Source organism: Seriola lalandi, unplaced genomic scaffold, assembly GCF_002814215.2.
Source record: "Seriola lalandi dorsalis isolate HSWRI2012SDOR001 ecotype SW California unplaced genomic scaffold, Sedor1 jcf7180002054689, whole genome shotgun sequence".
Lineage (NCBI taxonomy): Eukaryota > Metazoa > Chordata > Actinopteri > Carangiformes > Carangidae > Seriola > Seriola lalandi.
In genome coordinates, this window is record NW_019525242.1 from 2,847,752 (window position 1) to 2,861,053 (window position 13,302).

The window sequence follows — 13,302 nt, forward strand, 5'->3', positions numbered from 1 at the left end:
CAGATCTACATCACAGCAGGTGGTCTAGAGCAGATTATTTCATGTTGTATTATTTGTTGTTCAGTTTTTGTACTCTATAGAAAGTACTCCGTAGAGTGGAAAGTGGTCTCAGACTTTTGGACTCAACTGTGTCTACTTAGCAGCATAAAGATACCCCAAAAAACCTTTTGGCTAAGTGAGTCATCTTTCAAGTTCAAATATGTTGTGGTTTCTCGTTTAGTGTATTTTTCCCATGTAACAGTTCTGTGCTTTGAACCGCAGTGGCCCAACACCTTTGTTCATCTGAGGAATGGGGACAGCACAGCAGCAACAGTTTGGGGTGAATGCATTCTCACATGTCATTGTTTGTATTAATAGAAATGCAGTAATTAAAGAAAATTAATTGAATAACACGCTTTGTGTTTCGGATGTGTAGTTTTTCCGCTTGATTGACATGGATAATTCATGTATTGTGGTGCGCATTGTTGCAGTAAACTGCATACACAGAGGGTATAAACAAAACTCTTTATTTCAGGGGGCCCCTGTTTTCGGGCCAGCAAGAGATCTTAGTTTGTGTTGAACAAAGTATATTCATAGGAAAAATAATAGTTTAGGAAGGGTTTTTTTTTTCCGTTCGACACACAGTGACCGCTTGTTGACAAAATAATACCATGCTTTTACAGTTATTTATATCCTCTACCAGCACAAAGTCTGTAGAGAAACCTTTTGAAGCAAAACTACATTACAGTTGTCTTTGATATGCCCGTATTAAAGTTCGCCTCAGGCCGCATATTTTTATCCCGACCGAGCTCGAGAAAGTAGGAACTGGGTGACAAAGTGTTGCTACAGTGCTCAGCAACCGTTGATCCCCAACATACAGTATAGTAAAACACCTGCATATAGCCAGTAAATAAGAATTTGTGGGTTTCATCTTCCAAACAAACTTTCTCTCTTTTGTCTTTCTTTCATTTCTTTCAAGTGTGCGTGATTCTCTAACAAATGAGAATTTTTACACTCAAAACATTTGGAGTTTAGTTAGTGTGTGTGTGTTTGTGTGTGTGCCCTAGTGCGTATTTTTTCAAGCCCAGTGTCCTGTGACAGTAAAGACTGATTGTTCCAATGTAGTGAAGACAGCCATAAATTAGTTATAACCTCTGACTGCAGCTGTTAGTCAGTAGATCTCTCTGTCTTCCGCTTTTCTCCCCCTCTTTTGATTTGTCGCTTTTTCTCCTCTTCTCATCTTGTCCCTCCTGTAATCAACCATCCTTTGGTTTTGATGCTGTAGCTGTTTTCGCTTATTCCTCCTCTTTTCTACTTGACACTTTACAAGCCATATTTACAAGCCATATCTCTCTCTCTTTCTCACACACTGTTTCTCTCCCTCTGTCTCCGCTCATTTATAATACAGGGCAGGGTGTTTGTTCGCTCTAATTAAATTGTACCTGTCTTTGTTACGTTGACTGGAATCTGGTGAAGTTTAGATAGCTCTTATACAAAGGCCTTATCTCACATTTTCACTCTTTGAGCACAGAGAGAGAGTCTTACAATCAAGTTAATCCTATATTTGCGTCACAGTCACAGTTAGTCACTTTAATTTGTGTGAATATATTTTGTTTGTGTACATTTTAGTACGCGGTCCACGTACAGTATGACTGCTGTGACAGTAGGTGCCAATCTGGCTGGAATACTGGCTGCTTAGTCAACAGAGCACATACTCCAGACATGTTCAGTAAGACTGTTACGTGGTCAGTTACCAAGTGCTGGCTTTCCTGAGTTCAGTAAGAAGTTCAGTCCAGCTGAGTGAGCTCTAATAAGCGCTACAGGCAGTCGTTTCTCTGTTCTCCAACCTCTCCTCTTCTGATCGCTGAAGACGCTGAAGCCGTTTCGTGCCTGTTCTTTTCTAACCAGGTGGACCCAGACGATCATGGCAGAAATGTGAATGTCATTCAACTAATTAAAGACCCCCTTCAAGCATATTCTGTCATGAACAAGCCTTTAATTTGCTTTAAAGGCTGCATGTGGGGAGAAATGGGGAGAAAGAAAGAGAGAGAGAGAGAGGGACTGTTAGTGATGTTTGTCACAATCTGTAAGGTAGATAGATACGAAAACCGGCCAAAAACTATCACTAAAATCAATTGTGAACATTTATATTTGTGGTGTGGGCATACAAGTGAGCTTATATGTTGTTTCTGCTTTTGTCTGCTTCCTGTGGATGTAGTGTAATACCGTATGAGTGTGTGTACGTGTTATGTTTGACCTACAGAATGTGGTTACACTGAAAGGTCACACATTATGCTTCTACCCCCTGAGGTAACTTCAGAGATTGAGATTCAATTCCCCCAGTTGATCCTCTCATTTACTTTCCTGTTACAGGCTGATTGATCTTGGCTGAGCTGGTCGATGAATGGCTGACTTCTGTGTACATTGAGTTCAGATGCAACCTCCACTAGGGGCTGGGCGATATGACTTCAAATCAATATCAGAATTACTTCCAAACTTTTACCCTGATTACAATTAAAGAGCAAATACTTTGGGTCTCACCTTTTTTTTGTTTGAACTGTGCTCTCTTCATATTCGGCAAATGGATTGTATTCCAAGTGATTAAACATGTTGGTGGTGTTACCTACCGCTTCATCGTCACTGAAGCCAAAATGTTTCCAAATGACAGACACAGCATTATTTTTTTATAGATATAAGCTGCTTGGGTTGAAGCTCAGGCTTTGCGCTCGTGTCATCCATATCACCAGCTTCACCTTGAGTGGACGCGGACCGATTCGGAAATGATAATGATGATGACTGATATTTGTCATGAAAATATTCTTGTGTAAACATAACTGAAAACCCTTTGTCCTCTGTCTTTCTTTCTCTGCTTTCCTCCAGATGAGGGTTACTACCAAAGTGGAAGGTTTCAGTTTGAAATAGACGTTCCCGAAGCCTATAACATGGTGGTGAGTTGTCTTTTATGGCTCCACTTGTGTTTCAAAAACTGAAAATGAATTTGTGCATCAGAACTTGTTTTTTCTTTTCTTCTCCCATTAATCATCTTCAAACTAGCTCCACCTCCATCAGCTACAACAGTGACATGCTGCCTCCACCCTGATGCTTCTGTATTAATGGTCTAAAAATATACAGTCATTCAGAGAGTGTTCACACCCCTTCAATTTTTGTTGCTGCTAAAATCAAAAAAATGAATTTTGTCTGTCATCAGCCTAAACTCAATATTCCATAACAGCAAAGTGAAAACTGAATATTAGAATTTTTTGCAAATATTATTAAAAAGTAAAAAATTAAAATATCAAATTGACATAAGTATTCAAACACTTTGCTATCACATTTAGAATTTACACTGCACTTGGGGATGAAAGAGTAAACGCAGCCCTAAAGTCAGTTTTTAAAACACATATTAACCGATCGTAGGCTCCAACACTTTCACAGGGGCACCAACCTGGAGATGAGATGTGACGGATCCGTTTTACTAGTTTGCACAGTGGCTAGCAGCTGGTGGCTCGGCTCCAGAGAACCTGTGTGGAGATGGGAGAAAGGTGCTACAGAGGACGACCAATTATAAGTGTTACGTCGGGTCTGGTTACACTTAGAATTGGGGCCAAACAGTTCAAATTGAGCAGAGAATCTTGTGTCCTACGGGTGCTTTTTTGCAAACTTTCTCTCAGGAGAGGCTTCTGTCTTCTGGCCACTCTGCCATACAGCCCAGATCAGAGGAGTACTGCTGTGATGGTTGTCCTTTGGGAAGTTTCTCCCACCTCCACACAGGATCTCTGGAGTTCAGCCAGAGTGAACATTGAATTTTTGGTCACCTCTCTTACTAAAGTCCTTTGGATTTATGCACTTTTACTTTAGTGGGATTTTTCATGCAGGACTTTTACTGGTAATGTAACAGACAAAACAGCATTTTAATGTAAGCACAAGAGACACTGTATTTGATTTTCTTTTCTTCCTCCTCTTTTCTCCATTTCTGTCCTTGTGCACCTGAAGGCTTGTACCTTTTCATTACAAAATAATATGATCTAATAATATTTGAAGCATCCCTCCAGCTGATCCAATTTAGCATTTGCCATCAGTCAGTCAGTCAGTGTTACCTCCTGGACCTGGGCAGAGTCATGCACAATTGCCTATCAAATGGTACCCATCATCCCCCACTTTCAGTGCGCAGTGTGCACAATACAAGCGCAGTGCAGGGCAGATGAAAAATTGTGAGGAGCAGTAGTGTTTATTCCATCACGTTGTCAGCTCGTCACTTGACAGTTCAGGGGGCGCAGTATGTTTAATATGATAATTAAATGGCTGTTTCATTGATAATGTTGTCACTGTAACCATGATTAATAAAATGACGTCAGTGGCATGTCCAGCTCCTGTGGCGCTCCTCTCACACAGCGGATGGTCTTGTGTATCCTCACTCCGGAATGATTTCTATGCCAAGTGAGGATCGAGGAGCAAAGAACAACCAAGTAATGTCTTATGGCAAATTGGTTTCCAGACAAGAAGCATTTTAAAGACCCTTAGAGAGGCTGAAAAAGATTAGCTACTTAGCACAAAATGAGGCAGCTGACATCCTTAAACCATAGGCAAGTGCTTGGTGTCTTTAGGGGGAAAAGCATAAATTAACCAACATGGAGCTGGCTCATCCTTGTATTTCATCGCCTCCTTTGTTTCTTACTTGCTCTTTACTTTTCTCCATCTCTGCCACAGCTTCTATGTAAATAACACAACTGAGTACCTTTAACCTCCATGATTGGAGTAATTTTTACAGCAGCCTATGTAGCTGAAGAAAAACAACAGCCACCTCTCTCTTCTCTTTCAAACCATCTCTTTTGCAAAATGCTCAGATTCACAAAAACACACATGGCTGCACAGCTGAATGATAAAAATGTGTCCATGTATTTAACTGGTCATGGCTGAAGAATCTTCAGAAAGTCAAAAAGAAAATGTAGATTTTTTCCTTTTTTTGAATGGCCTTGTTGCGTTTTTATACGTGAGTCATGTGTTTCAGCTAGTAACATGTTATTTTTCAACAGCAGCAAAAGCATTGAGCAATATGCCTTTGCAACTGAAGACTTTTAACATGTACAGATTCCCTGACTCGTAAATATTTGTTATTGAAAGTTTTTTGGAAATTAATAAAGTAAATGTCTTTCTCTTTCTCCTGTTTTTTGCTTTTCTCTCTGTGTTAAACTCCAGCCTCCTAAAGTGAGATGTTTGACTAGAATATGGCATCCTAACATCACAGAGAATGGAGAGATCTGTTTGAGGTAATGCCACTTACCCTTCCTCCATGACATATTTTCACTGATATATTTTCTTATGTCTTATTTTTATTTTGTATCACATTGCTCTTCCTGCTTAGAAATTTATGAGCAAAGCAAATGAAAGCTGCAGCTTTGTAATTAAAGGTATTCGTGCTTTGCTACACAGCCACAAACTTCTAAATGTAGCCAGTCTCATTCATGAAAATGTTAGTTTTGTGACTGGTTTTATTAACACTGGTGTTGGAGTTAATGACCATTGTATAGAAGCCATTAGCAGCAAGTAAAAAAAAAAAAAAAAAATCAGGTGATCAAGTGTTTTTTAAGTCTGATCTTCTGTGTTTATGACTTAAGAACAGGTGAAAAGTTCCAGGACTAAATTTCCTTAACTTTTTTCTATAACATTGTTCATATATTTGTACTGCACTTTATAGTATAGACATGTCTTGTTACTTTCTATGGTATATCTTACACAACAATGCAAATTGTGTTTTAGAAAATCCAATAAATAAATTTGGGGGAAAAAAAAAAAAAAAATTGGGATAGTGAACATCTTGTGGCTGAAAGAAGATTACAACAAACAAACAAAAATCCTCACAAAAAAACATGAAAGATTTTCCTGACAAAACATTTTTTATCACCTGTTCTTCAGGCATAAGGAGAGAACATTTTTTTTACTTCCCCTCAGGGCTTCTGTACCTTTATGTCTGTGTGATGGGCATAACAACAATGACTTCACAGTACATACCCAGAACCACAGTGCAATAACAAGCTACTACAAATTGTCTTAAATAACATTAAAATATTTTAAATGAATGTGTTTTTTTTTTTCCTGCAGCTTATTGCGTGAACACTCTATTGACGGCACAGGCTGGGCCCCCACCAGAACGTTAAAGGTATTGCATTTATTTAAGTTACCCCTTTTTTACACTGTGATGTCTTAGGGAGTTTTGGCTGTGCTCATTCTTCTCTGGAACAAGACAATGATATATATATATATATATATATATATTATATCGCAATGTTTACTTTCACAGTTCAGGTGAAGCGGTTTTTTTTTATGACACCTACAACCATTCTGCAAAAGGAACAGATCTTTGCAACATTTCATATTTCGCAAATACTTGGAAAAAAAAAGTAGAAGACACTCTAACATCAAAGCACAATCCTTCACTGTTTTACCAAGTGTTTGTATTGTCGTCCAAGTCAAAATACAAAATACAAAAATAGCATCATGAATGCAAAAAGAAACACAAGCATAAAATTCCCCCAACACCCACCCCAATGTAGCAAGTCGGAAAAAAACATGCAACCAAGCAAACACAAAAACACACTCAACACAAAAAAAATACCAAACTGGAGAGAGAATATCAAATACTGTATGCAAATGTTTTGATACTAGTTTGGGGTAATTTTAGGACACACTGATTACTGTGGCTTGTGCCAGCTTTAAACTATCCCCCGTCTGGTCCGGATAAGATTTTATTTCATACAGGCAAGGTGCGCACCAGTGGAGATGATGTGCTGTCTTATTTTGCTGTGTTATTTGTATCATCACATGCCTCATATGTTTTTCTAACACACCGCTCCATGGGTCTATATAGGTGAATAGTCTGTGAATAAGCCCCGGCCTCTGTATGGTCTTAAAGCTTTTATATACTGAATTTGCAATGAAGGAAATGTGTGACCCCTGACATTGTCAACATTAGACTCAAATGAAGAGTTGATAGCTATTGGATGGATGGATATTGTAAGCCATGTTTTTTGTACAATGTGTAATTTAGAACACAGTAGACCTGTGTGTGATGCTCCTTGACATCAGACCTTCTCTGTGTTCATCCACTTTTTCACTACTTTAAACTGACAAAGTGCAGGTGCAGGAAACAGGCTGAGAGCTGTTGAAAACCCTGTGGTGTTCTCTCAGGACAGGATGAAAAAAACCTTTTGTGGAGTCGTGTAAGGTAAACTGATGAAAGGATTTTCAGCTGCGTATAAAAGAGAGCCTTGACTACTTATATTTTACCCTTCACTCAGTTGACCACTTTGTGCGAGCTGTTCAGAAACAGTTGCTGAAGTTTAAAGCAAGGACATTCTCTGCTATCCCCTTTGAAACTATATGTGGTTGTGTGGTGGAGCTCTGCCTTCCATATTCAATTTTGGCTTGAAAATTCATTGGTGCTTGTCTGGAGGGACTGAAGGCGAGATCAACATTCCTCTCAATGACTGCGCTGCAATGCTCTTGTGATTATGAAAATATGCAAATGTATGCTGTTGCCCTTAAAAATGGAGGGGCAGGTATTCCTGCCAAGGCTGCTCTTGAAGTTACTGTCACAATTTGTCTTATCTTTAAGATGTCCCTTCCTATTTTAAAGCTTTAATACGTTTGTGTCAATTCAGCCTGCTCGTCTCCTTTTCCCTTATTTCTGGTGGTTTCTGCACATATACGAAGCCATTTTCTGCTCTTCTTGTACATAATCAAAAACATAGTTCACGTAATAGAAAATTGTCACGCCAGAGAAATCTTTTTCTATTCCGATGTCATCATGACAAGTTCAGTGTCTCCATATCACTGAACACATTATATTACGTTCTGCATGGTGTCAATCACATGATACACCCGGGAGAAATGGAAGAGATAAAAGCTGAAAAACAAATAGTGTGTCAGGCACCAGTGTTGCATTCTGTCTGTGGTTACATCCAATATGTTTCCAACCAGCCAGTTACAGTGGCTGCATTTGCAAACACTTGATTGATGAAGCTGAACTCTTTGCCATGTCTTCCATTTTGTTCCCCACTAATCATCTACAACTGCATTTTCAGATGTAATATTAAGCCAATAGAAAGCGATGTGGTTTGTGTGCACACATGAAAAACAGAATTGCCTGGTTGCGTATTTCATTTTAATTATTCAGTAAATGTTAAAAGAAAATTCTAAATATATTGGTTTCTGTTTTCACTTCAAAATTAATATGTGCAGTGATGAGGTTAACAGGTTGAAAAATAATGTGCTAGTGTAAATCATTATAACTTCCGGCAACAAAGTATTGTAATGCCAGACTGGTTGATTTTACGCAACATTAACGCTGCTGTAATAATTAAAACTGTGGATTAGTGGATGAACGCCTGATCACACCAGACTTTAAAAGGGCAAAATTTCATAGTACAATTAATTCATTACAATGGACTTACTGCGATCAGAGGATCTGTTTGAAGAGGCAAATTTAATCAGCGTGAATGTTCCTTATAACAGTGCTTCTCAAAGTGGGGTCCGGGGACCCCAGTGGTCCTTCAAGGGGTTCCTGGGGGTCCCCAGCAAAAAGGAGAATAATTTCTCTTCACTATAATTCCATCCATAACACAAGGACTGAATGTGTGACTATTTTTGTCACGGATTTCAAACACTTTCTGTACTACAACATCTAAAAGCAAAAATCTTTTCAGGTGATGGTCTAATTTGTGTCAGTTTAGGGGCCCTTGATGTGAAAATTTGAGAACCACTGCCTTATAGAGTTCAACTTTGGTGAACAGTGACATGCAAATTTGTTTCATAGACAAAGAGAGTCCAAAATAGAGGAAGCTATAATTTCTTATTAGCTGTGTGTTGCATTCACTTCTATTTAACTCCTCTCTCAGAGTAAAAACAGTGCTTTACAGACAGGAGTCGCTTTTATGCACCTTACGCAGCCAATGTGGGGGATTGATGCTATCTAATCAGCTGTTCAGTTCTGTAACCATGCTGTGATCATAATCAGTTTTTGTAGCGAGATATGGAGTGGGAAGAAGGGTGGTGAACATCAACAGAGATGCCCACACAACGTTGAATTTTATTTACCTTCTCAAGATTTCTTTCATGGACGACTGTGCTGTACGCCTGAAATAGACCTGACATTTCCTGCTGCACACAGTCTCAAGTAATCAATGTTTTCTTTTCATCACACACTGGCTGTCCTTAGCTGGTATTTGCTTTCTCTTTCTTAGATCCACCATTGGAGCCTCTCCGCTACAGCGGCTACCTGAATACAGCATAAAGAAATGAAAATACTCTCCATGTTAATTCAGCAGCATTTTAAAATTAAACTTAATTCATGCTGATAAGTCATTGTTTTCAAACAATACAATGCTCTGAAACCCACACAAACACAGTACTTGTGTCTTTTACAATGTACTCCCGTCTCAGTTGTGTAGTTTGTATTCTTGTTGTTTTGAATGCTTCTCTTCCCTGGCCTTGATTCTAAGAAGGCAAAGCGAGGAAAGCAGCTTTGCATACATTGTGAGTGCTTATCTTGGCGTGTGCTTGTGTTCATTATAGCAATAATAACCAGTGAGCACATAGTCAGGCTTAAGAAACACTCTCTCTGGCATTTCTGCAACGCTTCGCTGCACGCATACATGAATTAAAGCCTCTGAATCTGCTCAGTGTAAAAGCCGAGATAGGTGTCAACGTTGCACAGCTAGCTACAGAATTAGGGCGAAGTCTATAGCTTCAGTGCTTGTCAAATGTATAGCCCGCTTTGGAACCACAATCATATGTGATTTTGAAGCCATTCAAATGAACAAGTGTCTCAGTTTGACCGGTCAGATTTGTTTTCAAATAGTTTCTGACGTCTTTTGCAGTTCATGATTGTTAGTGGCACTCGCCAACTGTAACAGCACAATATTATGGGTACATTTGAACCTCTCTGTCGCTGATTTTCTGCTGCTGCACACTTCTGTTCCTTGAACAGACGTTATGACGTGAAGCCTGCAGTTAGTTAGTAAGATTACTTAGTCACCCATCCAGCTGTGAGTCAGTGACAAAATTCTTTTCAAAGTTAATACACAGAGACAAAAATTCAAACTAATGATCCAAAATAATTCAGATATCAGAATTAAACCAACAGTGACTTCCAGGGTTGTTTTGGCTATTTTACTTTTTCGTGACCACCCATCTGTCTCCCCGGCTTGTGTCTGACAGCTGGTGGATGTTTTTATTTTGTGCTCTGGAGTCGAGCTGAAATGCAGTCTGTCATTGTTTACTGAAATGTAGGTGTGGATGCGGTCATAAGTGTGAGAGTGGTTGGGAGTGTGCTCCTGCGAGTGTCACTGTGAGTGCTCAAAAATATGTGAGAAAAAGTAAGTGCAAAAGCTGTGAGTCAGAAAGGATTGTGTTAGGTATGAGTGGGTGATGCTGTCCCTCTTCACTGGTCACCAGTCTTCTCTACTTCAGCCCACACACACACACACACACACACACACACACACACACACACACAGAGTCTCACATGAAATACCTTCACAATAATGGCTCAGATGGAAATTTTAGCACAATGTACAGCTGCAAAAAATATAATCATGTCAGAATCACCACTTTGTTGCTCGGATCTTCTGTTTGTTAGCAGAATCACACAGTGTATTGTGATTCTGCGTTTTTTATGTTTTCCTCACCCTCTGTTGTCTTTTTTTAGAAATATAATCCACACACTGTTTAGCAGCTCCCAGGAAATTGTAACTGCAACATTTAAGTCAGGTAGAACCCATCAGAAATGAACCACTTTTCTTCTCATGTCTTTGCTTTGGCAGAAGAAACAATCTTACTTTACTTTTTTGTGTGCATCAGAGGAATGGATAGGTGAGGCCACAGTATATTGCAAGTATATTAACCAGTTTTGGTGATCAAGTTGAAAATGTACAGAAACATTTATTTTGAAGGCAGAAAACATAAAATGCATCTTTTGAAATATTTTAAAAATGCAATCAATAAATAACACCAAAGTAATTATTTCACAGCTTTTTATTATTAGATCATGCAAGGCATTTGATTGCTTGTTGCACATGAGGGATGGACAGGAAACATTTAGTGATACCCTCTCCTTCTCTGTTTCTTTTCTTGTTGCTTTAGAAATAGACCAGAGCCAATTCTAAATAGTTTCCTTCCATTTGTTAATATTGCTCATAATAATTAATGAAGTCAGAGCTTGTGATATATTTGTCATGAATATGACCATTACGGATATTTGTGGGATAATTTTTTCATTCCAACTCACAAACTCTACCTCCTTTACTGTGGAAGGACGGAGCTCTTGCTGCAGTGAGGGGGCACTGTATTTGCATCATATTTAACAACGTTAGAAAATAAGTCTAAAAAGTCAAAAATATAATTTCCTTTAGCATTAATACGAAGCCTCTTTAATAGCTGGTCCTTGTTTGGTTTTAGTTTAGGAATCAAAAAATATAATGTTTTATTTTTGGGTTTGGTAAACCCACATGTATCATGGTATACTGTTATTTCCTTGTTCTCTTTGATTCTCAGTAAGTGTCAATGTGTGGAGGATGGAGAGGAAAGCAGTGATAGTTCTTTGTGGTTAGTTCAGCCTGGATTATTTTCATTTGCAACAGGTCTTCTGCTAGTCATTTGCTTTTCCAAATATTCAAGATTCAAAGCTGAATCTCATTCTATAAATGATATAAATATACTGTGGTTTCAGAAAGTATTCAGACTCTTCTCTTTTTGCACACTTTCTTGTGTTTCAGATTTAATTTTATATAAATCTGAACTCAATAAACCAAAATGACAAAGTGAAAACATGTTTTTAGGATTTTTGGTTAATTTATTAAAAATCAACAACTGAAATCTCTTATTTGCTTCAGTATTCAGACCATGTGCTGTGGCATTGGAATTGTCATCTGATGCATCCTGTTTGCTTTAATTATCTTTGATGATTGCGTCTTGATTGAAGTGCACCTGTGGCTAACACAGTGTATATAAAGTCCCACAATTCATACTGCACGTCAGGACAAAAACCAAGCAATGAAGTCCTGGGAACTCTCTGTAGACCTCTATGATAAAATTGCGGTGATGCATAGATCAAGGCGAGTGTATAAAACCATTTTCTAAGCTCTGAGTGCTCCCAGGAGCACAGTGGCCTCAGTAATTGTGAAAAGTTTGGAATCAGCAGGACTCTTCCTGGAGTTTGACTAAACTGGCTAAACTGAGTAACAGTATCATCCCTACAGTGAAGCATGGTGGTGGCAGCATCATGCTGTGGGGGCTTCTCAGCAGCAGGCACAGGGAGACTGGGCAGAATTGAAGTAAGGATGAATGTAGCCAAATACAGAGAGGTCTTTGAAGAAAACCTGCTTCAGAATGCACACAACCTTAGACTGGGGTGACAGTTCACCTTTCAGCATGATAGTGACCTGAAGCATGCAGCCAAGACAATTTTGGAGTGTCTTCAGGACAAGTCTCTGACTGTCCCTCAGTGGTCCAGCCTAAGTCCAGAATTCAACCCCATAGAACATCAGAGACCTAAAAATGGCAGTTCACAGATGCTTCCCACCCAATCTGACAAGTTCTTAATTAAAGGTCTGACTACTTTTGTAAATGAGAGACTTCAGTTTAGACTTTTTATAAATTAGCAAAACTATCTAAAAACATGTTTTCACTTTCAGTCATTATGGGTTATTCAGTGTAGATGGTCAAAAACGGCAATTGTATCAAACTATAATCAAATCTACAAAACAATAAAGTGTTCACAAAGTGGTGTGGTCTGAATACTGTCTGTATGTGTGTGGAATGAATGAAAGATAATTGAATGAAAGTCCTGAAAGTATGAACCTGGACTTGTCAGTAAGTGGACCAGCTGACAGTTGTTTGCAGCAGGGCTTTGTGACGTCTTTCAGTACTCTTGTTATATTCTGTCGCCATGACGCTGCTGCTGCTGCACTTAATTAGATTTCACTGAACTATTCCTGTAAGCAGATATTGGAGGATAATGAAAGTCATGAGCTTCACTGATAAAAGGTTATTCTGATGCTTCCTTTGTTTTACCATGTACTTGCATCCTTTGTTGTACTGCTGCACTGTCGCTTTGCGCCATGGGAAATGCTGAAGAAATTCAGCAGTTCTTGTGAAGCTGAGGGATCTAGTTACTGCACATAGTGGTTACAATCTTTGACACAGAGAGTTGAAAACGCTTTCTTTTTCTTTCAGGAAATTATTTGACACTCTAGTGTAATTGAGTAAATATATATTGCAGTTGAACAAAATGTACATTTTGTTCGACTGCACAAAGATGTGCAGTAA

The 13,302-nt window shown here is 38.8% G+C and overlaps 1 protein-coding gene across 1 annotated transcript in view; it reads left to right on the plus strand.

The window, feature by feature from the left end:
• ube2f (ubiquitin-conjugating enzyme E2F (putative)) overlaps window positions 1-13,302 on the plus strand; it is a 41,552-nt gene that overhangs the window by 11,411 nt on the left and 16,839 nt on the right. Inside the window, exons 5-7 of the mRNA XM_023423123.2 lie at window positions 2,860-2,927; window positions 5,176-5,246; window positions 6,079-6,136. Coding sequence (XP_023278891.1) covers window positions 2,860-2,927; window positions 5,176-5,246; window positions 6,079-6,136 — 197 coding nt within the window. The remainder of the gene's footprint in view (window positions 1-2,859; window positions 2,928-5,175; window positions 5,247-6,078; window positions 6,137-13,302) is intronic.